This window comes from Balaenoptera physalus, assembly GCF_965194825.1.
Source record: "Balaenoptera physalus genome assembly, chromosome: 5".
In the NCBI taxonomy this organism is placed as follows: Eukaryota; Metazoa; Chordata; class Mammalia; order Artiodactyla; family Balaenopteridae; genus Balaenoptera; species Balaenoptera physalus.
Window position 1 is genome coordinate 23,941,582 of NC_138884.1, and position 26,210 is coordinate 23,967,791.

Genomic DNA, 26,210 nt, shown 5'->3' on the forward strand with positions numbered 1-26,210 from the left:
TTTACAGTCCTTTGGTGATGTGAGTAAGATGTCTGTGTTGCCTTCATGCATTTGGAGAAAGCGTACTGAGCGCAGCTCCTGGAGTTGGCTCTGTTTTATACTTCGGCTCTCCTGCATAACTTGGTGACTTTGGGCAAGTTACTTAACCTCTCTGCGTCTGGTCATTTATCCATAAAATGGAGATGACAGTGGTCTCATCTCATAGGGCTGTTATGAGGAGTAAATGAGATGGTTTATGTAAAGCACCTAGAAGAGTGCCTAGACGTAGCAAGTCTTATTAAATGTGGGTTAGGTAGTGTGAGAAATCTGAGCTAATGACAAATTCGAGGAGACAGATAAGATAGGTGGACAAGGTTAAAAATTCAAATTGATGAATAATTGTGGAATTATAAAGATATGTTGCTCTAATAGAATATTCTGGTAAAAATTAAAATGTATACTGATCTTACAATCTGATGTATTTGCATTTGGCCATTAGGAAAACTACAGAAAAAGCCTTTACACAATGAGTATTTTTTTCAAAGGCAGTTGCCAAAGGAGCTCAAATTATTGTCTTCCAGTGAAAAATATTATCGTATTTGAAAAATTATGAAGCAAATGACTCTTTATTGATACATAAGCACATGCAATATACAATTGGAATATTATAATGAAGGGTACAAATAGCCTTTGTCAGAAAGGAGATAATTGTTCTGTCACCTTCCCTCAAATATTGTCAAATATATTTTAGGGTGATCATTGCATAAATTCAGAAAAGACAAAGAGGACAAGAGAATTAAAAATATATGATGCTTTATTGTCAAAAATAGACAAACTTTAATTTCCTTTAACAGGAATATTAACTTAAGAGCCTCTGTAAGTCACCACTATTTTGTGAGTGTAAAAGACAAGAGAGTCAAAGACAACTGTTAGTGGAAAAAGGACAACAGTTCTACATCCATGCCAGAGACTCCTCGCCCACACAATTACAGTGACCTTCAGAGCCCTGGACAATAATAGACATGCAAAACAACTCGACTTATCCTGGCCCAGTCCTGTAAGATTGGCTTTGTGGTATCTTTCCAAGCATTTGAAGAGTTCAATTTGTTAGAACACTTGCTGATTTGAATAGTGAAATTTTAGGTCATTTATGGGAACAGGATCACACCTGCTTTTGAATTACACCAGGATGAAGCCATGGTCCCTACAACCCTGGCCTCAGGTATGTAAGGTGGTGCTAAGGAGACCTGAATAAGCTCCTTATCCATGACCTACAGCAAGGATATGAAGGTCTTCCTGGATGAACATGATAATGTGTAGGTTATGTTCTCTCATTAACATAAAAAAAAAGATCTAGCTAGTTGGAACAAGAGAAAAATAAGGCCTTTATTTTTCCCTAGGGACAGATATCCAAGGATGAAGAAAGCTCGGTGTGTGCACTGGTTATCTAGATCATGACTTTCATTCTCTAGTCTGTACTATAAACCAGATACCCATGGTCAAAGGAGACTTTGTAAATAGACCCATCTTAATAATTAAAAGTGGTAGTGTGCAGCTATCTCCTTTGAAGATTCAGGTTAAGGCGAGTTCCTTTAGTTTTCAGGAGAGGCCAAGGATGAGATAACACTGACAGGATGAGATGGTTCTTCTGAGATCAAGCATATGTAAAAGCAAAAAGACGCTAGATTATCAAGTGAATGAGAAAGGAACCGGAACTCACTTCCCGTCCTTATACACATTCACCATTCACTCAATGGAAAAGTAATCAACTTCATGCAAACAAATCAGCATTTTCCCTTTTTCTAGCTTAAAGATAAAATTCAATACTTAAGAACTAGAAAAACTGAGCTTATATTGTACCATAAAGTTATTTAAAACAATACTGTGGTTACTGAAATGGTAGCTCAAGCTTTTGCCACCTCTTTGAAACAGAAGAGCGGAGAAGATGCAGAGAGACAGAGAAGTACGTAACTCTGTTCTTACTGTGACGTTCCTTACTCACATTTGCGTGGGGTTAAGTTTGAATTAAGCTCACCTACTTAATCCTATCCTCCTGTATAAGAACATGTGAGTAGGGGCAGGAAATGGGTGGTATGAGCTTTTGCAAGTTTTGATGGGCTAAGCATCATTCAGTTAAGATTCTGTGATTGAAAGAATCACTCTAAAAACGTACAGAAAAATAGCCATATGAAAATCAGACTAGGCAAAGTGGGTTTATACAGTCTAGTAGCAAGACTACCTGGAAAACTTGTGGAGTCAAATAAAAAACTAAAGTGGATTGCTTCTTTTTTTCTCCTTATTCCATTCCATTCCATTTTGTAAAAACTGTGATAAATGTAGACAATGTACTTCTCTTGTAGGTCATTTTTCAAAAGTCCCCAGATAAGCCCTTGAGTTGGGGTGGCCGTGAATATGAAATAGAAAGAAGATGAACTCAGTTTGGGGTTTCCTACCAAGAGCAGGCAGGGCAAACTACAATGACTTTAATGGAGCGCTGCGAAGTGTTATTACCCAGTCAGAAAAAGGACCCTTTCCAGTGCTTCCCTTTCAGCACTCTTCAATGACTGTTGTACCAATCAAGGAGTAAAGCTTTTTCTTAACAAGTCGGAATCCTGAGCTCAGGATCAGAGTTCGCCTGAGGCCAGAAGAGAAGCGACCTCGACTAAAGAAAAAATCCCTGAAGCTCATCCATGAGCAGTTCTCCTGCTTAAACACCAGGGTAAGCTCAAAGGTGGGCACCACGCTAGAATCGCACACAATCCTATCCAGCTTTTTACATACATTTTCAATTTCCAAGTTCACGTGCATAACGCAGCCCCGCAGGCCGCAGGGCTCTGTGGAGGAGAGCCGCAGGACGTCTTGAGCAATCCTCTGGGTCAGTTTCTCAGGAACAAGGACTTTCGAGCAACCGAGTTTGGTGTGCTTTGATTTGGACAGACAGTTCTCCAGCATTTTAACCAAGCTCTGGCAAGTCGTCTCCTCAAATATCACCTCGTTGAGGTTGGGTTCAGGAACAACATAATCCCAGTAGTCAAACTCTGTGGAAAATGGAAGTTTAAGATTAAAAAAAAAAAAAAATCCAGGAGCAGAAAAAACATACCGAGATATAGCAACATTGTTTATTTCTATCTGTTACAGCTACTTGTTCTAATATTTGTTTGGAAGTCAGCTGATCTCTCTCTGCTCTTAACTCGCTGGGTAATAAAACAAATCATTTAACTTGAGACTGAAAGTTCACCTGTGAAATAAAGGTTTTGATAAATAAGGTGGGTAGGCTATAACCATTTTTTAATAAATTTATATGTGTACACACACACACAATCTGACTACGCATCACAAATCTATTTATGGTTATCTTAGAATACTAGTGATTTTCTTTTCTTTCTTGCTCCCTGATTTGCTTATGGGGGTTTTCTAATTTTCTTTTACAGAGACTATGCATTAGTTCTGGAATAAAAATGTTAATAATTTTTTTTGACTAAGGATTATTACCTTCTAACTCTAAGAATACATTCACTTATTATCGTAAAAAACAGATTTTTTGCTATTGTCCTTTAGTGATGAACTTAAAATGAACTCTGATGAACTATACTAAACATCAATTAAATTTGTGTTTTCTTCGTAAGTCTTTACTGGAATGACCTGTAGATCCCAATTTTAGCTTCAACCTCTTCGATTAAAAATTGCTCAAAGAGAAGACCTCTGAGGTTCACATGGATATTTATAACTGGCTGGGTAGTTTTTTGTAGCCAAACAAAACAAAATAGTCCTAGGAAAACAAAATTAGATTTGCTCAAAGGAAAGGAGATAGCTCTGCATTTGGTCACCTACGTTCCAAATTAATCCTACCACTTGGCAGGATGCCCCACCACACAGTCAACTGAGCAAGCACAGGCAGATGCCCTGTGGGCTCCCCACCCTAAGCCTGCTGCCCTTCACTGGCTGCTGCGTTTTCCTCTCTCCACATCACGCATAAACTTAGATCATTGCTTTTTTTTTATAAACTAATTGAAACAAATGCCCTCCAAATTATAAGGCTCCATATTTTATCTATGTTGAAAATAGAGAATTGTAGAGCTTTGGCCTATAAAACTAGATCATCAACCACTTTGCCTTCTAAATGAGGAAGGCCCAAAGATCTTAAGCAATTGGTGCCCACAGCTCCTTAGTGGCAGAGCAGTGTATTGCTTTAGAAACTCCTGTTTAAAATTGCAAATGACAATATGTCCAGCATCACTGCTGTTTTAAAGTTTCCTTTTGGCCTTAAAAAATGAAATAATGGGTATATCCACAAATAGAATACTACTCAGCAACAAAAAGGAACACATACTGATAGAAGCAACAGCATGGATCTCAAAATCATTAGGCTGTGGGAAAGGAACCACATACAAAAGAGTACATATTACGTGCTCCATCTGCATGCAACACTAGAGGTGAAAGTAATCTATAGAGACAAAAAGCAGATCAGTGTTTCCCTGGGGACGGGAGAGGTAGAGTGGGGAATTGATGGCAAAGGGGTACATGGGACTTTGAGGGCAGAAGGTGATGGTAGTGGTTACACAGGTGAATACACTTGTTAAAACACACATAGTTGTACACTTAAAATTCACCATAACTTCACAACCATGTAGGGTAGGGACCTGTACAGTTTTTAATCCCGAAGAGTGTATTAGCCGCAGACTAGATGGATGCAGCCCTTGGGATTTTATCTTTTGCTTCTTTTGTTTCTCACCATCATGGACAGAAGATGCTAAAAGTTTGGAAAGGAGTCTCTCTCAGATGGATTTTGTGGCACCTCCAACATTCAAGGAGCGTGTCGACCCTGCACGCCCGCCCATCCCATCTGTCCAGGGGCTGCGACCTTTGGAGGGAAGAGAGGTAGGCGGCTGGGAAACTCACCATTTAGTAGGTTCCCCGGGTGGAAGCCACGGTCCAGCAACTCCGAAATGCTAGCCGGGTTCTTACTGCTCAAACTGCTCGTTGCAACCATTGTCAACGGCCCTGTTTCCCTCGCGGGGCGGAACGGCCTTTCCGGGGCGCTAGAAAAAGGAGGCAAGAAGGACAGATTTGCAAAAGCAAGGAAGACGTGCAGAGGCTCCTAAAATGCCGAGTCCCCGGAGCGAACAAGCCGAAGCATTCCTTTTCCAAAGGGGAGGAACCGGCCTCTGCAACTCAGGTTCACAAAACTCCGGGAGCGCAGACGCCAACAGTCACAACCTGAAACTAATTCAAAGTTAGCAAAACTCGGAGCCGGCTTGTCCCGCGGAGCTCACCCCCGCGCTCGGAGCACCGGAGCCCCCAGGCCCCGCGCCTCCCACCCAGGCTCACTTGCTGGGAGTTCGCCGGGGCCGACGCGCTCGCTGGCCAAAACCGTGCGGGTAAACCGAGGCAGGCACCGTCTTCAGGCGGCCCCTCCCTCGGGGGCTTAGGGACCTGCGGACCCAAGCGGCAATCGGCACCCCGCTCGCCCCCAGCCCACCCCGCCCCAGCTCCACTAAGCTGCCTCGTCGCTGGGGCGGCGGGCGTTTTATAGGCCCAGCCTCCTCACCCTGCCCCGGCCCGCCCACCTGCACCGCCCCGCCCCGGCCCCGGGCCCCGCCTCTCCAGGGTCCGGTTGCATCGCAACCCCGATAGTTCCAGCAGCCCTAGGCTAGCCGCTGGGAGTTGGGGCTAAGTTTGCGGTAGCGTTGACACCTGCTGTTTCCTGGGTGGGCCGCGGGTCCCCGTGAGTGCAACTCCGGGGGCGCGACTCGCCCAAAACTGACCGCTCCCCTCCGCCACCAGCCAGGATTCTTTGGCGCGACTTCTCCCCTAGCGTGCGCGCACACACTCACACTCCTGATGCCCTTGTTGACTTTCTGTCCCGGGCAGCGGGAAGCTTTCGGCCTTTTGTCTGTTACCGTGACCTGAGGCTTTGCTCTGTCAGGCTGACCACTTTGCTTAAATCTGTGTAGATATTCAATGGGCATCATTTCTGCGCTTAGTTCTGGCCTCTCACCGAGACAACTCGACTCCGCGTCCCGTTCCAGGGTCTCTGTATCCTCCTCTCCCGCACGCGCTCCGCTCTAGCTTGCCTTCCCGCATCCGAGGCTCTCCAGCCTCGGGTCTTCGCTGCACCCCCGGCACCCTTCGTACTGCTTCATCTATGACTAATGCGTTTTCACTGCGAGAAGGGTGAGCCTGGTACCCTTCTAATTAGACCTGGCTCCAGAGCGCCGGCAGCTTGAATGAAGGGGAGTTTGCCAAGAAACTAAACAAAACCATTAGTGGGATTTTAGCTGCTTCCACCACCCTCCCGGGCTCTGGGAGCAGTTGTCATTCGCAAAGGCAGCAGTTCCTGGCGAGCCCCGTTAGCGGGAGGAACTTGGTCTTGGGCGGTCTTGAAGGGGCTCGGGGCAGTGAAGATACAAGTACAGTGTTTTATATCCTGCCAGGGATATAATCCCTGTGAAGCTTGATGTGCAATCCTGAACCTGAGCCCACAGAGGGACAGAGGAGCGGCTCAGGGTCAACATGCTCGCCCAACCCATCAGCAAGAAGCCAAACATTATGTGTTCATCCACTGTGCCTAAGCCACACTGTTCCCGCTTTGGTGTGCCAGTAGAGATGATCTGGTCAGAGGGGGCTTTTCCAAAGACGGTGGTGGGTCAGGAGAGGAGAGGGAGGGGATGCCTGGAGGGAGAAGAGTTTCTACAAGTAGGAGGTTCTAGTGTTGGCTCCCAATCCTTTAGGATTCTGTGTACAAGGATCTGCAGGTTAGGGCCTTGAGAAGCAGTTTCAGCTGTCCAGGCTAAGAACTCTTAGTAAGAAAAACAACAACAGAAGGGGTGAGGAAGCTGTGATAAACAGATCAGTGGGAGGACACTGGGAGGCAGAGCTGCAGAAATTAAAACCAGCTTGACAGTCCATTTTTAACTCAACTCAGGCAGCTGCACTGCCTGAAGGTCAGGGGAGCCAAGGAACGAGATGTGATAGGCTGGTCTTTGAAAGCAGATTTCCACCTCTACTTCAACAATAGAAGAGGGGAAAATAAGCCCATTTAAGCCAATTAAAAAGCAATTTCAGCGGCAAATGTGTTCAGGACCAATGGATGGTCAGTCGGGTATGGCAGCTGCCTGGCAGCTGGGGGCGGGGGCAGGCCACAGAGCCTCCTTGTTTGGGTGGCAGGGCTAGTGAGGCTGCTTCTTACCTGCATCCAAGGAGAGTTGTTAGGATTAATATAGTAGGTGATCTGAACCTATACCAGTGAAGCAATTACCCATTTCAATTTCCTTAGGGTACTTAGGCAAAACTCATAAAACTAAGTACTCCCAAAAGTCCAGAAAGATTATTGGAACTTCTAGAATGTAGCAGTTACTCTCGGCTCACCTGAGTAACTGAAATTTTGCAAAGCCCTTGGGGATTTTACTGCAGAAAATAATTTACTTGTTATGAAAGACTTTGAATAATATCATTCTTTTTGACTGAATGGGCCTTGCTCTGAGGAATTATAGGGCATAAGTAATGACTGATATAGAAAGTGTACCTGGGATAATTAGTGGAGATTGTCCTTTTTTATCTTCTTAAAAGGGTAAAAAAAATCCTTTCTATCATTGGTTTGCATCTTTACAGGGTTAAATAAACAGAGCTGATTTTTCAAAAGGAACTATAGGACAGAATTAGGAGAAACTAAGTGCCATAATAGTCTTGTCAAAAGATGACACACTTAGTTTATTAGAGTTTTTAATGTTGTGGATACAGTTAATTATTTGTAACCGAAAGTTCCTCACATTGGTGTACCCCCGGTGTTTATCAGGTGCAGTGATGAAGTATGTTTCATTGCTCTACCCCTCTAATTATCCTCTCTAATTAATACTGTAAAGATAGTTTGTAAGGCTGCTTACTGGAAATAATAGTTGTATATGAAGAGAAAATCTAATTGATTAAATAATTTTATTGCCTTTCATACACCACTGTACTATAACAAACTACCAAAACCATGAGCAAGGACTTTAACCTAAGCATGCTTGCTTTTCTATTACTATGATTTACTCATCCACCTTCCTACAAAAAAGGGGAATAGCAGTAACAAATGGCAACAGTATGTTCATCTGATGTATACACAAATAAGTTCCATGCTCCCTCATGTATAAATATAGTGTTTATAATATCATTGCTTACATAAAGTGCAAATTCAGAATACCAGGGATTTTGCAAAAAACAAAAGACAATATGATGCTTTGGTATACTGTTATAAGAAATACTTGTGTCTTCTGCATTTGTGATTTAGAGTGTTGAATATTTATTGCATGTTTTGCCAGCCATTTTTCTCTCTTTATCCAGTACGTGCTATTGTTCCTGAGCTCTTATTAACACATTTACATTCAGTGCATTGCTTATTTCATTTCATAAACTATGACACCAGAGGAAAAAATGACTGGGTTTCTTAATCTGTATAGTGGATTCAGGGAGGATTTACAGGATATGGAAGTTGATCTGTACAATATCCAAGGTCCCTTAGCAAGCTTATAGGGTTGTTGTGAGGATTAAAAGAGAAACCCTTATAATCAATGCTAAATATTATCTTTTTTAATATACAAATCTGAGATCTTTGAGTGCACTCTGGCTTTCCTTGGTTGTGCTAAATTTGTAAATCTAATACTCATGTGAGTCTTAGAACAGGGCCTGATACCTAGCAAGTACTTAATGAGTGATAGTTACTGTTATTGGTATTATTGTTGTTCTGATATTGTAGTTTTCTGGTTCAATGAAAGCTAGAGGGGCTAAATGGAGTTAGAGAAGTATTGCTAAAGTAGAACACAATTTATGGTCTTTCCTGTTTGCAGGAAATCTGGAAAATATTTGCCACTGGTTAGGAAGGACTTTTTTATTAGAATATGCATAACTGTGTTGGGGAGCAGGAAGGAGAGCTCCCAATTATATGTAAGAAAATAATGTGGGTAAAAAGTTATCTTGATTAATCTTTATTAATCTAGAAAATGGTTTTCTGGAAAAAAGTAAAATTTACATACATTTAAAATCATTGACTGTAGAACCACCCAATTGTGTCAAGATAGGTATGACATTCTGGATGAGATACTTCATCATTATTTTTATTTGTCTTTGAAGATGTTCCACCCAATAAAATTTCCATTTAGTCATTAAGTATGCAATATGAGTTATTCTATGGAATGTTAAGGGATTTTTCCATTACATAAAGAATGTGGAGACTTATTTTGTATAAGACAAAAAAAAGTCCAGTATAAAGTAATATGTAATATCTGCTGCTGGCTAAAAGCTGAGAGAATTTTCCAGTAGCAGAAGGCATTGCCTCTCTAAATTCAAGCAGAGAAATGGTTACCATAGTGACTTATCTCTTAAAATAGTTGTATGATTTTTTCTCTTTATAAACAATGCTATGTATTATCTCCTTTTAAATAAAGAAAGCTGATAAGTTTAAATGCACACAGTCTGCTTTTCCTTAATTATGCAAAGGTTTCTAATTCAGGTGCCTGCATAAGAGAATGTCAGCCAAGAACGTGGAGTAGGTCCTTAACATTTTTCTAGGGATACGTTTTGCAAGCCCCAAATTTGAGAATACCATAATGACATACCATTTCTCTGGAATTCTTATGTGCATGAAGATAAGAGGAAAATAAAGCCATGTGTTCATGTAGGTGCTGCTCCTTCATTGTTCCCCCTTCCTGTGGCAGCCTAGTGTCTTGTTCTGGTGGATGAGCTTTGCACAGCTTTTGTCATTCACATTTGTGTCCCAGAAAAATTACAGTTTGCTTCATGACATAAATTTGTGGGGTGGTACCAGAAGAGAATTAAATCCAAGAATGCCTGGTGTAGACTAGATGGGGGATTCTGCAGAGTAGTCTTTAGAATGGGTCTGATCCCCATCCTGCAGATGTCAAGGATATTAAGATTAAAAAGCGTTGGGGCTTCCCTGGTGGCGCAGTGGTTGGGAGTCTGCCTGACAATGCAGGGGACACGGGTTCGAGCCCTGGTCTGGGAGGATCCCGCATGCGGCGGAGCGGCTAGGCCCGTGAGCCACAATTACTGAGCCTGCGCGTCTGGAGCCTGTGCTCCACAACAAGAGAGGCCGCAATAGTGAGGGGCCCACGCACCGCGATGAAGAGTGGTCCCCGCTTGCCACAACTAGAGAAAGCCCTCGCACAGAAACGAAGGCCCAACACAGCCATAAATAAATAAATAATTAAAAAAAAAAAAACAAAAAACTTAAGGTGGTTTTTAAAAAAAAAAAAAAAAAGCGTGACAAAGTCACAGAGAGATTCCATTTTTTAATCTTTATGCGGTAGTAGTTAGATCTGTGGACTGTGGAGCCTAGGTGCGTACCCCAGCGATGACACGAACTAGCTGTATAGACTTTGATAAGGTCCTTAACATTTCTGTGAATCCATTTCTGTCTTTTTTTTTAAATTTATTTTTGGCTGTGTTGGGTCTTCGTTTCTGTGCGAGGGCTTTCTCTAGTTGCGGCAAGCGGGGGTCACTCTTCATCGCGGTGCGCGGGCCTCTTACTGTCGCGGCCTCTCTTGTTGCGGAGCACAGGCTCCAGACGCGCAGGCTCAGTAATTGTGGCTCACGGGCCAAGTTGCTCCGCAGCATGTGGGATCTTCCCAGACCAGGGCGCGAACCCGTGTCCCCTGCATTGGCAGGCAGATTCTCAACCACTGCGCCACCAGGGAAGCCCTATTTCTGTCTTTAAAATGGTAATTGTAATAACTTTACCTTATGAAGGGCTTTTGTGGGGATTAAATGAGTTAATACACAATGTACTCAATAAATATCAGCCGTGATTATAATGGTGAATTTTGTTCTGATTTTTTTTTTTATTTTTTGGAATGATTATAAAGGATTTTATTTTTGCTCTGATTTTGAAAAATCCCAACGCCCTGGTGATATTGTTATGAAAAGGTAGCTTGGGGAGCATTATGTGCATTCAAGGTGTGTATAAAAGTGTATCTTTGGTACACATTCATTCATTGGTTAGTTGACATCAGAAGAATTTATTGAATATTAATTATCTGCTAGGCATGGGAAATGCATGAGTCCCTGTACCCAGAGAGATTGTAGTTTAGATAGAAGTGTAGATAAATAAATACAAGATTACAATTAGTAAGCTAAGTTAGGGGAGCTACAGGGGGCTATGGTGGCACAATGATATAAGCACAAATACTTTCTGAAGGAGGATTTACAGCCTTGCTACTCACGGTGTTTCAAGGACCAGTAGCATGAACATCATTTAGGAGATTGTAAGAAATGCAGAACCTCAGTCCTCAATCCAACAGAAACAGAATCTGCTTTTTAAAAAGATTCCTAGGTGGTTCAAGGGGGAAAAGTGGGGGTGGGAGGAATTGGGAGGTTGGGATTGACATATATACATTATTGATACTATGTATAAAATAGATAACTAATGAGAACATACTGTATAGCACAAGAACTCTACTTAATGCACTGTGGTGACCTAAATGGGAAGGAAATCCAAAAAAGAGGAGATAAGAAAACCATAATTCAAAAAACACATTCACCCCAATGTTCATTGCAGCACTAATTACAATAGCCAGGACATGGAAGCAACCTATGTGTCCAACAAAAGAGGAATGGGTAAAGAAGATGTGGTACATATATACAATGGAATATTACTCAGCCATAAAAAGGAATGAAATTGGGTCATTTGTAGCGATGTGGATGGACCTAGAGGGTGTCATACAGAGTGAAGTAAATCAGAAAGAGAAAAGCAAATATCGTAGAGTAACACATATATGTGGAATCTAGAAAAATGGTATAGATGACCTTATTTGCAATGCAGAAATAGAGACACAGATATAGAGAATAAATGTATGGATACCAAGGGGGAAAGGGGTGGGGTGGGAGGAATTGGGAGACTGGGACTGACACATATACATTACTGATACTACGTATAAAATGGAAAACCGATGGGAACATGCTGTATAGCACAGGGAACTCTACCTAATGCACTGTGGTAGCCTAGGTGGGAAGGGAGTCCAAAAGGGAGGGGATATCTGTGTATATGGCTGATTCATTTTGCTGTACAGTGAAGGCTAACACAACATTGTAAAGCAACCATACTCCAATAAAAATTAATTAAAAAAACAAAAAAGAGGGGATATATATATATATATATATATATATATATATATATATATATATATATAGATGATTCATTTTGCTGTACAGGAGAAACTAACACAACATTGTAAAGCAACTATACTCCAATAAAAATTAATTTAAAAAAATTTTTTAAAAATGAAAAGATCCCTAGGTGATTCATACTGTATGAGAAGCCCTGCTTTTAATTAAAGAGAAAAAATAATAAGACCATTTAGGCATTTGTAAGACCTTGTCTGGGCCAATTAATAAAAAATATTTATTGAGCTCCTACTATATATAGGGCCTAGGCTTGATGAAAGTTGGCTCCCAGCTGGGCAAGTGTCTGTGGATTCTCCATAGCTCCCATCGGCCATCATGGCCTTGGGCTTGGCTCATAACACCATGCAGAGCTATGTGAAAACAGTCTGGCTTCCTGAGAAGACTATTATAGAAAAATAAAATCGTGTTTACTAAATTTGAGACACTATCAAACTGTAAGTTGTTTTTAACCTTGATGAAATGGAAGCTAGTTAATGTAACATAAGGAATGGGCTTACATTGCAAAATGTATTTAAAATGATTGGTCTGTGGAATGTTGTATTTGGAAACAAAAAATTTGGAAGGAAGGGAGTAGTACAGAAAGATATATGTCTTATTACTTCCGAATGTACTGGAGAGGATAAATACAATTAGTAGTCATCTCTTGTTCTATAATCATATCATAAAATATATTTTAAAACATTGACTTGGCTTTTTGAAATATTGTGCTGTGATTGAGAACTATCTTAATAAGTGATATATAGTAATAGAGGCTCCAAATCATAAATTGCTGAAGCAGCCTTTCAGGAGATGTCGATATAGCTGTACACACACTGAAGTGCATTCAGTTGTGTGACATTACTGATGCAACCTATCAAGTTGAGCAACAAATGGCACTTCGCAAATTATTTATAGCAATACATAATTACCTTGGAAGTAGGTTTAGATGTCCATATGCTAAAGGCAAAACAGTGCTTACCTTCGTATACGGAGCGGAGAAGAATACCTTAATGATTTGACTAAAGGCTGCAACTCAATCAGACTAGCCTTCAAATTCTGGCTCTGCCACAAGTAGGCATCGTGAATTTAACTTAAATCCTTTGAATCTCCGCTTCCTCACCTGTAGTATAGAAGATTCAATGAAACAACGTATGTTAAGTTTCTGGCCACACAACTTGTACATATGAAGAGCTCAGTCAAAGGTGGCCATTTTAAACACACATGGTTTATACAAGTTTGTTCATCTAAATGCACATTCTATTGCAGTAAATAATTTGTCATGTGCTGTGTTGGGTTTTTCAGGATGTAGATTTTACTTTGCACGTAGTGGATAATAAAGAGTACACTAGCTAGAGAATTAGGAGACCTGCCCCACATGTAGCTTCTACACTGCCTTGGTCTCTGACCTGGAGACAGGATGAGTCAGCAGAATCACCTGGAAGTATTGAGAAACTAAAAAGAGATTCACCCAGGCTGGAGGAGGAGAGACTTATCTATGGATTTCAGAGCAGTAGAAACTAAGGTCTGGCTTTTTGGCAGTGTCCAGGAGGTAGCAAGACGAATGTGGGAAAGATTAAGATAAATTCTCAGAGGAGGGACTTCTGAAGCCAAGGACAAATGTGCAAAGGATAGTTTTGAAAGATCTTGATCAATTATCCTTGTCAGGGGTCATACAGGTTTGGGTACCCACCAATAAAGTATGAGAATTCCTGTTTCCTCATAGTCTTTCCAACATTTGTTCATTCATTTCATAACTATTTTAAGCATTTAGTATGCCTTTTTATACAGTTTTAACACTCTCTGGAAACCTAGTGGCTAGGAGTTGTAATTTCTCTCATTCAAGGTAGGAAAGATATTATCCTAATTTTGAAAAGGGAGAAACTGTAAATGGAAAGTATTAATCATAATTCTCAGGAAAAACTAGAGGTATATCATAGTTTTCCTGATTCCCACTTTTGGAAAAAGCATTGGGGCTATATCTACAATGATTATTATAACTTCACTAATTGATCAGTTCACTCAACAAAAGTATTATTTTTTTTTTCCACAGCTCTATTTGTATTAAATTGTCAATCAGATGTTTTTTGGTTATGTGAGGACATTGCTGTGTTTATTGAGGCCAAAGGCCCTTTATTTCTGTTAAGGAGAGAATCTGCATCAAAGAAGAGGAAAACATCTTTTTAAACATAAAACTTACAAATCACCTGTAACTTTATTTTAATGTTCAAATAATTCAATAAAATTTCCCTCTTTTAACCACTGCAAAGTCATAACTTTATTACAGCTCATAGCAGAATATTCAGTTAAATACAATTCAGTACATCAGATGTCTGTGAATGTTACTATTAAGTACAGAAGAGAACACAGGTTCAAGTGCAGCTTTGAGAAGGTTCTAGGTCTGCTCTGTCTAATTTGATAGCCACTGCACATATGTTGCTATCGAGCACTTTAAAATGTGACTAGTGCAAAGGGAGATGTATAAAATACACAACAGATTTCAAAGATTTAATAGAATATAAAGAATGCAAAATATCTCGTTAATAATTATATTGGTTACATGTTGAAATGGTAAGATTTTGATATATTGGGTTAAAGAAAATATAGTACTAAAATTAATTTCACCTACTTCTTCCTAGAATTTTTTTAACATGGCTACTAGAAAATTTAAAATGTTGTATGTGGCTTGCCGTCTTGGCTCACCTTAAGTAATATAGGATGATGCTATTCTAAATCTTTGTCACTTCACCTTAAAAAAGGAAGCCTAGTAGCTTCTTTGCATAAAAAATGAGGCTTTAAAAATTCTTTTTTAAATTGAAGTATAGTTGATTTACAATATTGTGTTAGTTTCAGGTGTACAGCAAAGTGATTCGGTTATACATATGTTTATGTTTATATTCTTTTTTTTGAGGGTTTGAAAATTCTTAAAAGTGTACTCAGTAAATGGTAACTATTAATTTTGGGGTCAGGTTTATTGAGGTATACTTTAAATACATTAAAATCCACACTTTTTAGTGTAGAGTTCTTTGAATTTTAAACAGCTCTTACAGTCATGTAACTACTATTACCACCAAAATCAACACAAACAACAGTTACGGCACCACAGAATATTACCTTGTGCATATTTGTAATCAACCTCTTCCCTTAGCCCCAGCCTTAGGCGAACATATTATAAAAAAGGGGTCACATAGTCTGTAAACTTTTGAATCTTGTTTCTTTCACTTAGCATAATGCATTTGAGATTCATCCAAGTTGTTGTATTGGTAGTTCATTCCGTTTCATTTCTGAGTACTATTCTATAGCATAGGTGTACAATACTTTGTCTACCCAATTGTCAGGTGAAGAACATTTGGGTTGTTTCCAGTTTTTGATGATTATGAGTAAACCCAGTATATGTATTTGCTTACAGATTTGTGTATGAACATACATTCATATACAGATGGATAAGTACCAAGAGAATGGAATTGCTGAGCCATATGGTAACTGTTTGTTTAATTTTATAAGAAGTTGCCAAAATGTTTCCCCAAATGGTTCCATTGTGCATTTCCCCCCCCGCAGTGTATGAGTATTCCATATGTGCCACATTTTTGCCAGAATGTGATACTGTCATCGCTCTGCTTTTTTTTTTTTTATTTAATTTTAGTCCTTCTAATAGGAGTGTAATAGCATCTCATTGTGGTGTTAATTTTTATTTCCTCCATGACTCATTTTGTTCAACATCTTTTCATGATCTTATTTGCCATCTGTATATCTTATTTGGTGAAATTTATATTTAAATCTTTTGCGCATGTATTTTTATTGGATTTTTTCAGGCTTGAGAGTTCTTTATTATTATTGAGAACTTGAGTGTTCTTATTATTGAGAATTGAGAGTTCTTTCTGAATTCCAGATACAAGTCCGCTATCAGATAGAGGTTTTGCAAACATTTTCTACCAGTCTGAGGTTTGTGTTTTTATTTTCTTAACAGTGTGTTTTGAAGAAAAATTTTAAATTATGATAGTGTCCAATTTGTCAATATTTTTATGAGTCATATTTTTTGTGTCATATCTAAAAATTTCTGCATAACTCAAGATTACAAATATTTTTCTCATGTTTTCTTCTAGAAATTTCATAGTTTTACATTTACGTATATGATCTACTTTGAGCTACTTTTTGTATATGATACAAGGTGTGGGTTGAAATTCTTTCTTACTTTTTTGCATTTAGATGTCCAATTGTTCTAGCGCCATTTGTTGAAAAATTACAGTTTCTCAATGGTTTGCCTTTGCATCTTTATGAAAAATCAATTGACAATATACATGTCACTTTATTTTTGGTATTTATTGTATCCTATTAATCTATATGTCTGTCCTTTCATCAATATCAGAAGTCTTGGAATCAGGTAGTATGAGTGTTCTAAATTTGTTCTCTTTCAAAATTATTTTGGCTTTCTAGCTCCTTTCTGTCTTCATATGAATTTAGAATCAGCTTATTAATTTCAAAAGAAACTGTCTTCTGGGATTTGATTAGAAATGCATTGAATCCAGCTCAGTTTGGAGAAATTTGTATCTCAATTTTATTGAGTTTTCCAATAATAAACATAATATAAACTCTCCATTTAATTAGGTCTTTGATTTCTTTTTTTAGACGTTTGTAGTTTTCAGCATATAGAAACTGCATATATTTTGTTAGATTTATACCTATTACATTTTTTATGCTATTTAAAAATTTCAAGTTCCAGTTGTTCTTTGCTAGCATATAGAAATACAGAAATACTATAAAAAATACAGAAATACGAGATACAAGAAAATTGATCCGTTCTTTAACTGTTGCTGAAATTACTTATTAGTTCTACTAACTTTTAAATAAATTCTTTGGGATTTTCTCCACAGGCAATCATGCTGTCTGCAAATAAAGACAGTTTTATTGCATTCATTCCAATCTATATGCTTTAATTTTATTTCTTTATTTTTCCTTTATTGCACTGACAAGAACCTCAAGTAAGATGTTGAATGTGAGTGGTGAGAGAGGATATCCTTGCCTTGCTCTCACTCTCAGAGGGAAGCATTCAGTCTTTCATTATTAACTGTGAGGTTAGCTGTAGACATTTCAGAGCTGCTCTCTATCACACTGAGGAAATTCTCTACTATTCCTTGTTTGCTAAAAGCTTTTATATGAATGGATGTTAAATTTTGTCACATATTTTTTCTACGTCTTTTGGGATGGTTATATGATTTGCTGCTTTAATCTGTTGATATGGTGAATTATGTCTATGTATTTCAGAATGTTGAACCAGTCTTACCTTTCCTTATGATGTATTATCGTTTTCCTGTTCTTGGATTCAATTTGCTAGTATTTTACTAAGAGATGTTGCTTCAATTTCATGAGGGATGTTTTCTGGAGTTTTCTTTTTTTCTTTCTTGTACTATCTTTATCCAGTTTGGGTATCAGGATAATATTGGCCTTATTAAATGATTCATGTAGTGCTTTCTCCTCTTGCATTTTCTGGAAGAGTTTGTGTAGAATTGGTGTTCTTTTTTAGTTTTATTTTAAATATCACATCCTTGGAGAAGACTTTCCTAACACTTGAATCTAAATTAGGTCCCCCTCTGTTATTAACTCCGTTGGTGTCTTTTTTCTTTATAGATTTTATCATAATTTATAATTATACATTTATTGGAGGTTTAATTTCTTTAATGCCAGCATTCTCTTCTAAGAGGCCAGGTCCACGTCTGTGTGCTGTTCACTGTTACAGGCCCATTGTTTAGCATGGTGCCTGACACCTAATAGATATTTAATAAATATTGGCTGAATAAATACATGAATCCCTAGGATTTAATGAATGTCATTATTCATTAGTCATCATACAGTTGTGAGAATTATACCTATAATCACTTACTATGTGTTTGTGCAAACTTCCTACAATGAACAGGAAAACACTTCAGACACATCTTAATGGGTATAAAAAACAAAGTATTTAACAGAATTAGATAATTGCAAACATAATGACTTACAATGTGGAGTTAGTATTTCCATAAATAACCTTATAATGTGAATGAACAAACTAAAATTTTGAGAAAAGTTAGAACTGACATTTAGCCTTAGCATGAAACAAAGAGATTTTAGTAAAAATAAAATGGTATTTTACTTAGCTTTTACAGATTAAATATAATAAATTTAAATAAAGAATTCAATGTTATATATTTTCCTTTTTTTTAAAGTAAAATCAGCTAAATATACTTTGGTAAGCAAATAGGAAGCTAGAGCAGTAAGCTACATACAGAGCATAGGGTCCAGATACTCGGGTATACAAGCAGCCTTATCTGCTGAGGTTTACAGAGGAAAAAGTTCAAGGAAACGTTTACAATTCTAGTGGCTTCCATTTTAACGAATTTTTCAACTTGTTCCCAGTTAAACAACTGCTATAAATCTATTTCTTCCAGCAGCAATAGTAGTTTTGGGGGGTGGAAGAGAAGTGATGTCCCTGAGCAGCCAATTAAACATGTAGAAGGAACCATAAATATGTTCAAAATAAAACCAGAAACACAATTTAACTTCAAGCAGCTGTGAGTTTCCCTTGCCAGCCCACTTTCATTCATTAATTCTTTCTCTGCTTGATGGAGGATGGGGGTAATATGGGGAGCAGCGTAGATACAGAGCTTTTCATGGAGCTTACAGTTCAGTGGGAGAATCCAGACAGTACATAGGAAATAGCAGCAGGTGATATGAAGTCCTTTGATAAGAGACACGGTACAAACAGGAGGAATATTAACCTAGTTAGGGATGCGGTTATTTGATTTCCTGTTTGAACTGATATTTGAAAGATATGTAGGAACTAAGTATATGAAAGGGGGTGAGGAGTGGAATAAGTGTTCTAGGCAGAGGAATTAATACTATTGAAAACAACCAATATTTAATGGGCACTTCCTAAGTGTTCCACATGAACAATTTCTTGTGATCTTTACAATGACCCTATGAATTGGGTGGTGTTATTCCCAATTTAGGGCTAAGGATGAGGAATGAGGGACACAGAGAGTTTAGAAACATGCCTTAAGTTACACAGGTAGTAAGTGATAGAGCTAGGATTTGTATAGTGTTACTCTGTATGATTGGTTGCAAGAATAACTGGAGTATGTAACACTGATGGAGGGAGGTTGTAGGTGGGGGAAGTGGGAGAATAAGTGGTGTCAGGAATGAGATTGGGAAGGATGGAGGTAAGGATCTGGTTCTGAGGAAAGGTCTTGCAAGCCATGTAAAGGAACAAATTGAGTATCACTTCAGTGTTAGCCATTTTCTCCCACAATTTACATTCCGACCTGAGCTCTTTCACCTTACTTGGTGTAGTGAAGAATATGGTCCTGACTCAGGTGACATGACTTAAGCATGACAAAGACTATATTCTAGTGGAAAATTATTTTCCTTGAGGAGAATTTTTCCACCCCTGAGCCAAATAATCAGGGAAAGCTTCCTTACGTAAATTTACAGCTTCCTAACAAACTGTTCATTGTCTATAGTTTTTTTTTGTTTGTTTGTTTTACTGAAATATATTTATTTTATTTTTGTCTTTGGGTCAGAATAATTTATTAAGAATTATTACTTTATATGCTGCTATGACACAGTGAAGTGCCCTATTCTATTGTAAGGGTATATCACAAATGATTTGTTATGAAATCTCAAGTATTACATTTTATGAACATTTTAATTAAATAAAATAAATTAACTCAGGTTCAAAATTTTTCTTACATATAACCATTACATTACAATTCTTCTTTGTGAGTGGGAGAGGAAGGAGGGTTATTTTTATCATGCATCCATTGTGTAAGGAGGGGTTTTGTGTATGTAAATGACATCTGTTGAGCATATCAATGTGGATGATCAATTGGCAGGAAGCATGGTGGTCTTGGGAGTCTCTCCTTTAACTCAGGCATGAGCTAGTGGCCACGGGAGGCTGTGCTCTTAACCCTAGCCAGCCGTCTTACACCAAAGGAGCCAGGAAGGACAGTAGAGTTGCTCAACATCAATATATGACTGCTGTAGGGAAAACAGTAAGCACATGTGTCTTCAATGGTGGGTCAGTTGTGAACTCTTTAAAAACATTAGAAAGGCATGTAGATAAAGACTTAGAACTCCTTATTAGGAAGATCTTGCTCCGAATTGATTTCTACATCAACATATTTTCAGAACATTGGGCTCATAGCTCAACATTTTTCTGAGTGGAACTGGGAATGTTTACTGACCAGCAGAATAACCTAAACTCCAATCCTTTTCTTGCTTTTGCAGCAGCAGATCAGAGATCTTATAGACCTGCATGATTATTAGATTTGCATGATTCTACTTCCTCTCATTAATAACATTTTAGATTATGCATTGCTTATAAAATGTGTCTTAGAAGATGACTTTGTATATCTACCTTTTAAAAAATAAACATACTTCAGATGGAGATTTTTCATGGGATGAAAGCTTCTTTAGACTGCTTCAAAGAGTTATTGCAGTAGGCCCCTCTGGAAGGAAATGGAATTCTTGTCTTTGTGTTGGCTTGAGTCCCTGCTCTGAAGTCCTGACCTTTGTCCTGGGAATGCAGTAAATTCTAATTTTTGGTTTGCTGATTCAGGGGTAAGAAAAAAAAATCTCCTACAGTCTCACTTTGATTGTCAACCCCCTTAAATCTGGAAAAAAAGGAGAAGAAAATGTACTTTATGGAATTCTGTAAAGTGACTTCACTTTGGACAAGGAGAGAAAGAAGGAAGCCTCCTTTTATGCATTAGGCTTTCATTTAGTTCCAGGGTCACAAAAGTCAAGGCAGCATGATACCAGTCGAGCTGACACATGCATTCCCTTATACACTACAGTTGCCATTTAAAAACATTAAAAGCAAAAAGTCAAAAAAAAAAAAAATCAATGATTGATAGTCTAACAAGACTAGTTGACTCAGCAACTAAGTCACCAATTTGCCTCATTTCTGGAAGAAATCCAGTGCTTGATAATTAGAGTTTTTCTAGAAATTGAAATGGTAAAAGTAGGTCAGTCCCCTTGGACTTTGGTTCCTCTTCTAGCAGGGGAGCCTTGGTCTGACATAGCACGACTGGTCTCCTCACACATACCTTGAAGTCCATGAGAAGCGGAAGAGTTGGCCAATACTATTGGCTGGTACTTCTTCATGGTGGGATAAAGAGACCTGGCCAATCATGTCTTTGCATATGGCAACATTCTCAAGCAAATACCTTGTATCTGGACAAGGAGAGCCCTTGGTAAAACTGTAAAGTAGGGAATTTTATCTTCAGTGACCCTTCCTCTCCATGCAACCTGACTACATTTTATTCATTTCCACCCAGCTCCCACAGCACAGTCGGGCTTTCCTAGATGCTTAGCCGAAAGCCCTGGCTTCTTCATTGTAGGTTAAATTTGCCCTCCTCTGTGATGCCTCATTCTCCAGGCCTTTCCTATGTCCTTTAATCCCCCTTCAAAAACTACCTGGATTAGTTCCAATCACTAAGTTCTCTTATTTTTAGGCAAAAATGGATGGTCACCACCCATGGGATATTCTGTAATTCCTTTTAATACATTAGATTGCTTATATTTTTATCTCTCTTGGATACTCAGTCTAGTTAAAAAGGTAAAAAATTAGAACATTTCAACAGACGAGTGGGAAGGGCCTTTACAGGCCATTTATTCCACATTCTTTCAATAATTGCCTACTCCACAAATACCTAGAATTCATTTTGTGGATATGTTTATGTTTCTTTTTTCTTCAAGACAGTTTTCAGCAACTATAACTTAAGCAGTCTGGAAGTTTTCAAAATAAAGAATAAAGGAAAAAAAAATATTACCTTTACATGGATTCCAAATAAGTCTTCAGGACTGGAAGAGTCCCAGAAACTACATACATTTTGTCTATTCATTTTAGTAGCCTTTAAGACATAATCTAGTCTAATTGTCTGACTTAAAAAGCCGGGAACAGAGATAAAGGGAAAGGAAGTATTTATAAGGTCACAGAGATTGATTCCTGGCAGAATGGGAACCGGAACCCAAGTTTTAATATAATCGATATGATATATTTTATTTCAATAAAGATCAATAGCTTTAAATATTTATTATAAACATTGGGACTTTATATGTCCTTTATAAAGGTAATTTTTTCAACGTCATTGCCTTCCATTCCTCCTCATAAGCTACATCTCTAATTTCCTTTTAAATCTAACTAAAATTCACCTTCCTGGAAAAAAATGCATGTGATTATCTTACTCCAAACTTATTGTGCTTGACATTGCATCAGGCTTTAGGAAAATATTTTCAGTATGTTTAACTTTAGCATGCATTCATTTATTTAAAAAGAAAGCTACTGTGTCTAGTTTGTTTGTCTGATTTTCCCCATAAATAAGCATTTTCTTTTTTCACTCCATAGCACCCAAAGAATGCTCTGAAATGCTGATGCCAATACTTTTGATTTCTCTCCTTTTCCCATCCTGTTTCCTCTGCCTTCTTTCTTCTGGGCCACTGTAGTCTGGAAGCAGAAGGTGTAGTGGAGATTAAGCCAAACACTCTCAGGGCTGATTGCAATTGAAACCAACTTCATCTGGTCTTTTGGAGGATGTGGCCTAAGGGAGACTGGTATCTTTTTACTTACAGCATATTCAAAGCCAAAAATCTGTAAGCAAATAGTCTGGAGGTATGGAAAGCTAATGGGTAATGGGAAAAAAAGTACAAGATTTTTAAAAGTATGGAGGAAACAGTATCCAATTTAGATCAACCTCCTGTCTCTGCTTTTTATATCCTTGCTGTGAATTCAGGAAAATGAGCTCCCAGTTTAATTGTGCTGTGGGTGTGAGCCTGTGTTTAGAGATCTCATAAATTTTTGCACTTTAAATGATCCCTATAATGCCCTGAAAGAATGAAGCCTTCCTGGAAAATCTCAAACTTGCTCCTTGGGAGTTTATTTCTCCCTGGTGGAATCTGATTCACCCTGATATTTATAGTGGATGTTTTGATTTTGTGCTGGTGCCTTGGGCTCACAGTGCATTTTTTCTAGACAGTGTTGTCATGAAATGTGACTTGCAAAACTATTTAAAGGCTAAAGCAGCCTTTTAAAAAACATTCTTTTAGGCACGAATCAAGATTGAAGGCTAAACCATTTCTTAATACCTCTCTCTACCCTTCCTTGTTTCTGCTGGACTCCGACGAGAATTTTGACGCCTAAGAACTAACCGAAAAAACATCAGAACGAATGGGATACGGCATCTCACTCCCATATCACTAGCTGAGGGTGTAAATGTTAGCCTCTTTCTTAGAGTTATCGGAAGTGAAAGTGGGTCTGATTTAAATCTATTATTGAAGGACTGTATAGTTTTTGGGTGCTTGTCATTGGGGAGCCCCTTTACCCTCACTTCTGAGATAAACAGGGCGTGAGAATAGTTGTGTAGCAAAGGAGGTTCTCTGTTCTTTTTCCTCCTCTTTCCTTCTATTTCCTCCGGTGGAAGTATAATAGTGATTTTTCTAAGAGTGCTCAGAAATCATGTTCTGAAAGGTGATCAGTATTAGCAAGATGAACTTGTTTCCTTTCTTTACATTTGTTTTTTGTAGCTGCTTTGTTATGAGGAATGACGATCTAAACTTCTGCAATGGCCAGTAAAGATCACCAGGTTTTCAGGACAAATCCAGGAATGGTGGCCAGTGTGAAATTGAGAAGCATCCAGAATGGAGCCGGGACCTTGGGGAGAGATCAGGGGTTGAAAAGGCTGATGTGGAATAAGGAGGGAGGAAAGAAGAGGGAGGGAGACCAGAGAGGAAAACACTGTAGGACTCACCCCAGTGCTTTCTAACGGGCAATTTTACCCCACTTTCATTTGGTAAACATACGGCCATTTCTGGAGTCATATGTGGCTACTGCAACTTGGGGCTAGGTAATACTGGTGTCTAGTGAGTAAAACCAGATGCTGCTAACGGCCCTATGACATATGGGACAGGCCCCCAGCAGAGACTCATCCAGCCCAAAATAGTGCCGTGGCTGAGAAACCTGCTCTAAACCGTGAGAAGGGACTCAGTGGGAAGAGCGCTGTTTTGCAGCAGCCCCTGCACATCCGTGCATGACCGGCTGACAGCAGGTTGCTTCTTCCTGATAACGTACTGTGGGCATAGCTGAGGCTTCACATTAGGGTTCCTCCCCCACCGTTCCTTACCTAACTGAGACTCTATCTGTCAGCATAGACATATATTCCCTTTTCCCCTTGGCATGTTAAATCTCTTCAATCTTCCTTTGTTATATTGTACCTTCAGCACTTCCACCTCTGGCCCTTTGCCTATCTCATCAGCAGAGAAATACTCGTTAGGAAGTTCTCCTTTAATCACTTATTTGTTCATTTCTCCAACGAATTTATTGAGGGCCTGTTGTGTACAAAGCATCGTTATAGATTCTTTGCATACATCAGTACATCAGTGAACAAACCAAGACTGCTTGTGGAGGTTACCTTCTAGCAAGGAAGGCAGACAATAAACAGTCAGTAAGTAATAGATGAAAGAGATAATATGTTAAAAAGTGTTAAGCACTTTGTTAAAAAAAAGAAAAGAAGAAGGTAAGGCGGTGAAGGTAGGGCCAGCTGTGTGTGGTATTGGCAAGGCATAGGGAGGGAAGACCTCATCGGCAAAGTGCCACTGGGTGCAGAGGGTAGGCAAGGAGGAACTGGTCACGGGCATTCTTGTTTTCCTTCCAAATGCGAACCTTCGGTAAAAGGAGCTCCAAATGCAGTGACAAGTCCAATAATCCTGAGTGCAACCAGCAAAGTTTCTTCCAAGGAAGACTGAATCCAGGAGCAAGTTTGTAGAAGTTTTGCCAATCCAATTTATGAACTGGTTCAGTGGCCTTAAGCTTAAAATGTAGGTCATCTGGAAGCCCAGGAGTTGAGTTATGGTTCAATAATTTCTTGAGGCCTCCACGATGTTACTGATAATGAATGAAGGCTGCTTCCCAAAAAAAGACGGTTATTCGCCAGCACAGTATCTGCTATCACTCTTGCTATGCAGTCATAAATAGCGCACTTTGTAACTGTAAGCCATGTATCCTTCGTTAAGTCACTCAGTTCAGAGAGATTTTCAAATACCTATAAAGGGTAGTGCACTGTGTACAAAGACGTGGAAGGCAGAGTCCTGAAACTTAAAGATCTCACATCTAGAAGAGGTGGACTTGGGTCACACTTCTTCCTAGTGTGTAGTTAGGTGTGATCAAGACAAAAATCAAATGTCATAAATATACAAATGACCAAGAAAAAGAAATCACAACCAAAGGTGCAGAGGGGGCTCCCAGGAGAAGACAGCATTTGAATGTCTTACTGGTTGAGTATGGTTGAAATAGACAGAAAGGGGAAGAGGGGGGACGGACATCCCCAGAACTAGAACGAGTAAGAACAAAGCAGCAGGGCTGGGAGGCTGACAAAAAGTGTTTAGGAAGCTATAGAGTAAGTGTGCATTCTTTGATCACAAGCAGGTCTTTGCAAAAAGGATTGCTTAAAGCTGTTAAGAGCCAAATGTATTCGGACCATAGATCCCGAACAACTAAGTTCGCTCACCCTCTTCTCAGTTCTGAAATGTGGGGCAGCACATAGATAAGGTGATGGCACTACTTTGGAAGGGCTAGATTTTCTTCATACTATTTTTCTAATTTGTATTTAAGTTTTTCACTTGAAAATCCTTGTCCAATTGTAAGACTTCACCAGCCTGAAACCCCCATTCCAAGGCACTCGTGCTTATTATGAAGTCAGTAAAGCTGCATTTCAGTGAACCGTCCCCATTTAAAAACTTTCTGCTCAAAATTTCTCCTCCTGTTCCTCCTGGATATTGTTCATTATCAATATCATCACTATTCTACCATACAACAGTGTTGATCTTGTCTATCTTTTCAGTGTTAAGATTTACAGTAACTGTTTAAAGAGGAAATTATATATTAACTTAAAAGACCATTAACTAAGGTCCAATCAGGCAATATTTTGAAATTTTGGTAACCTAATTTTGGCAATGTAGTATTCAAGACACTATACATGAAGCAAAATATATGCCCCAAATCCAAATGGAATCCATTACCCTGCCTGCCCCATAGTTGTAAATAAGCCTTT

General features: G+C 38.9%; 1 protein-coding gene across 2 annotated transcripts; it reads right to left on the minus strand.

Annotated features, from left to right (window-relative positions):
- Nucleotides 1–775: 775 nt before the first annotated feature.
- DDIT4L (DNA damage inducible transcript 4 like) lies at nt 776–6,354 on the minus strand. Of its 2 annotated transcripts, none has more exons than XM_082462369.1 (3): nt 5,978–6,354; nt 4,879–5,018; nt 776–3,017 (listed from the first exon to the last, which is right to left on the minus strand). In XM_082462369.1, exons 1-3 carry the CDS (start codon nt 6,061–6,063, stop codon nt 2,527–2,529), a joined length of 717 nt encoding a protein of 238 aa, XP_082318495.1. In that variant the 5' UTR covers nt 6,064–6,354; the 3' UTR covers nt 776–2,526. The 2 variants fall into 2 exon arrangements, with proteins under 2 accessions (XP_082318495.1, XP_082318496.1); XM_082462370.1 differs by lacking the exon at nt 5,978–6,354 and adding an exon at nt 5,308–5,478.
- Nucleotides 6,355–26,210: the final 19,856 nt, after the last annotated feature.

Excerpts from the sequence above, each read along its gene's own strand:
- DDIT4L (XM_082462369.1), bottom strand. The coding sequence starts at position 6,063 with ATGCGGGAAGGCAAGCTAGAGCGGAGCGCGTGCGGGAGAGGAGGATAC. Across the intron at positions 5,019-5,977 it reads CGCGGAGTCGAGTTGTCTCG|CGCCCCGGAAAGGCCGTTCC; the intron begins GTGAGAGGCCAG and ends TCCTTTTTCTAG. Across the intron at positions 3,018-4,878 it reads CCCGGGGAACCTACTAAATG|AGTTTGACTACTGGGATTAT; the intron begins GTGAGTTTCCCA and ends CATTTTCCACAG.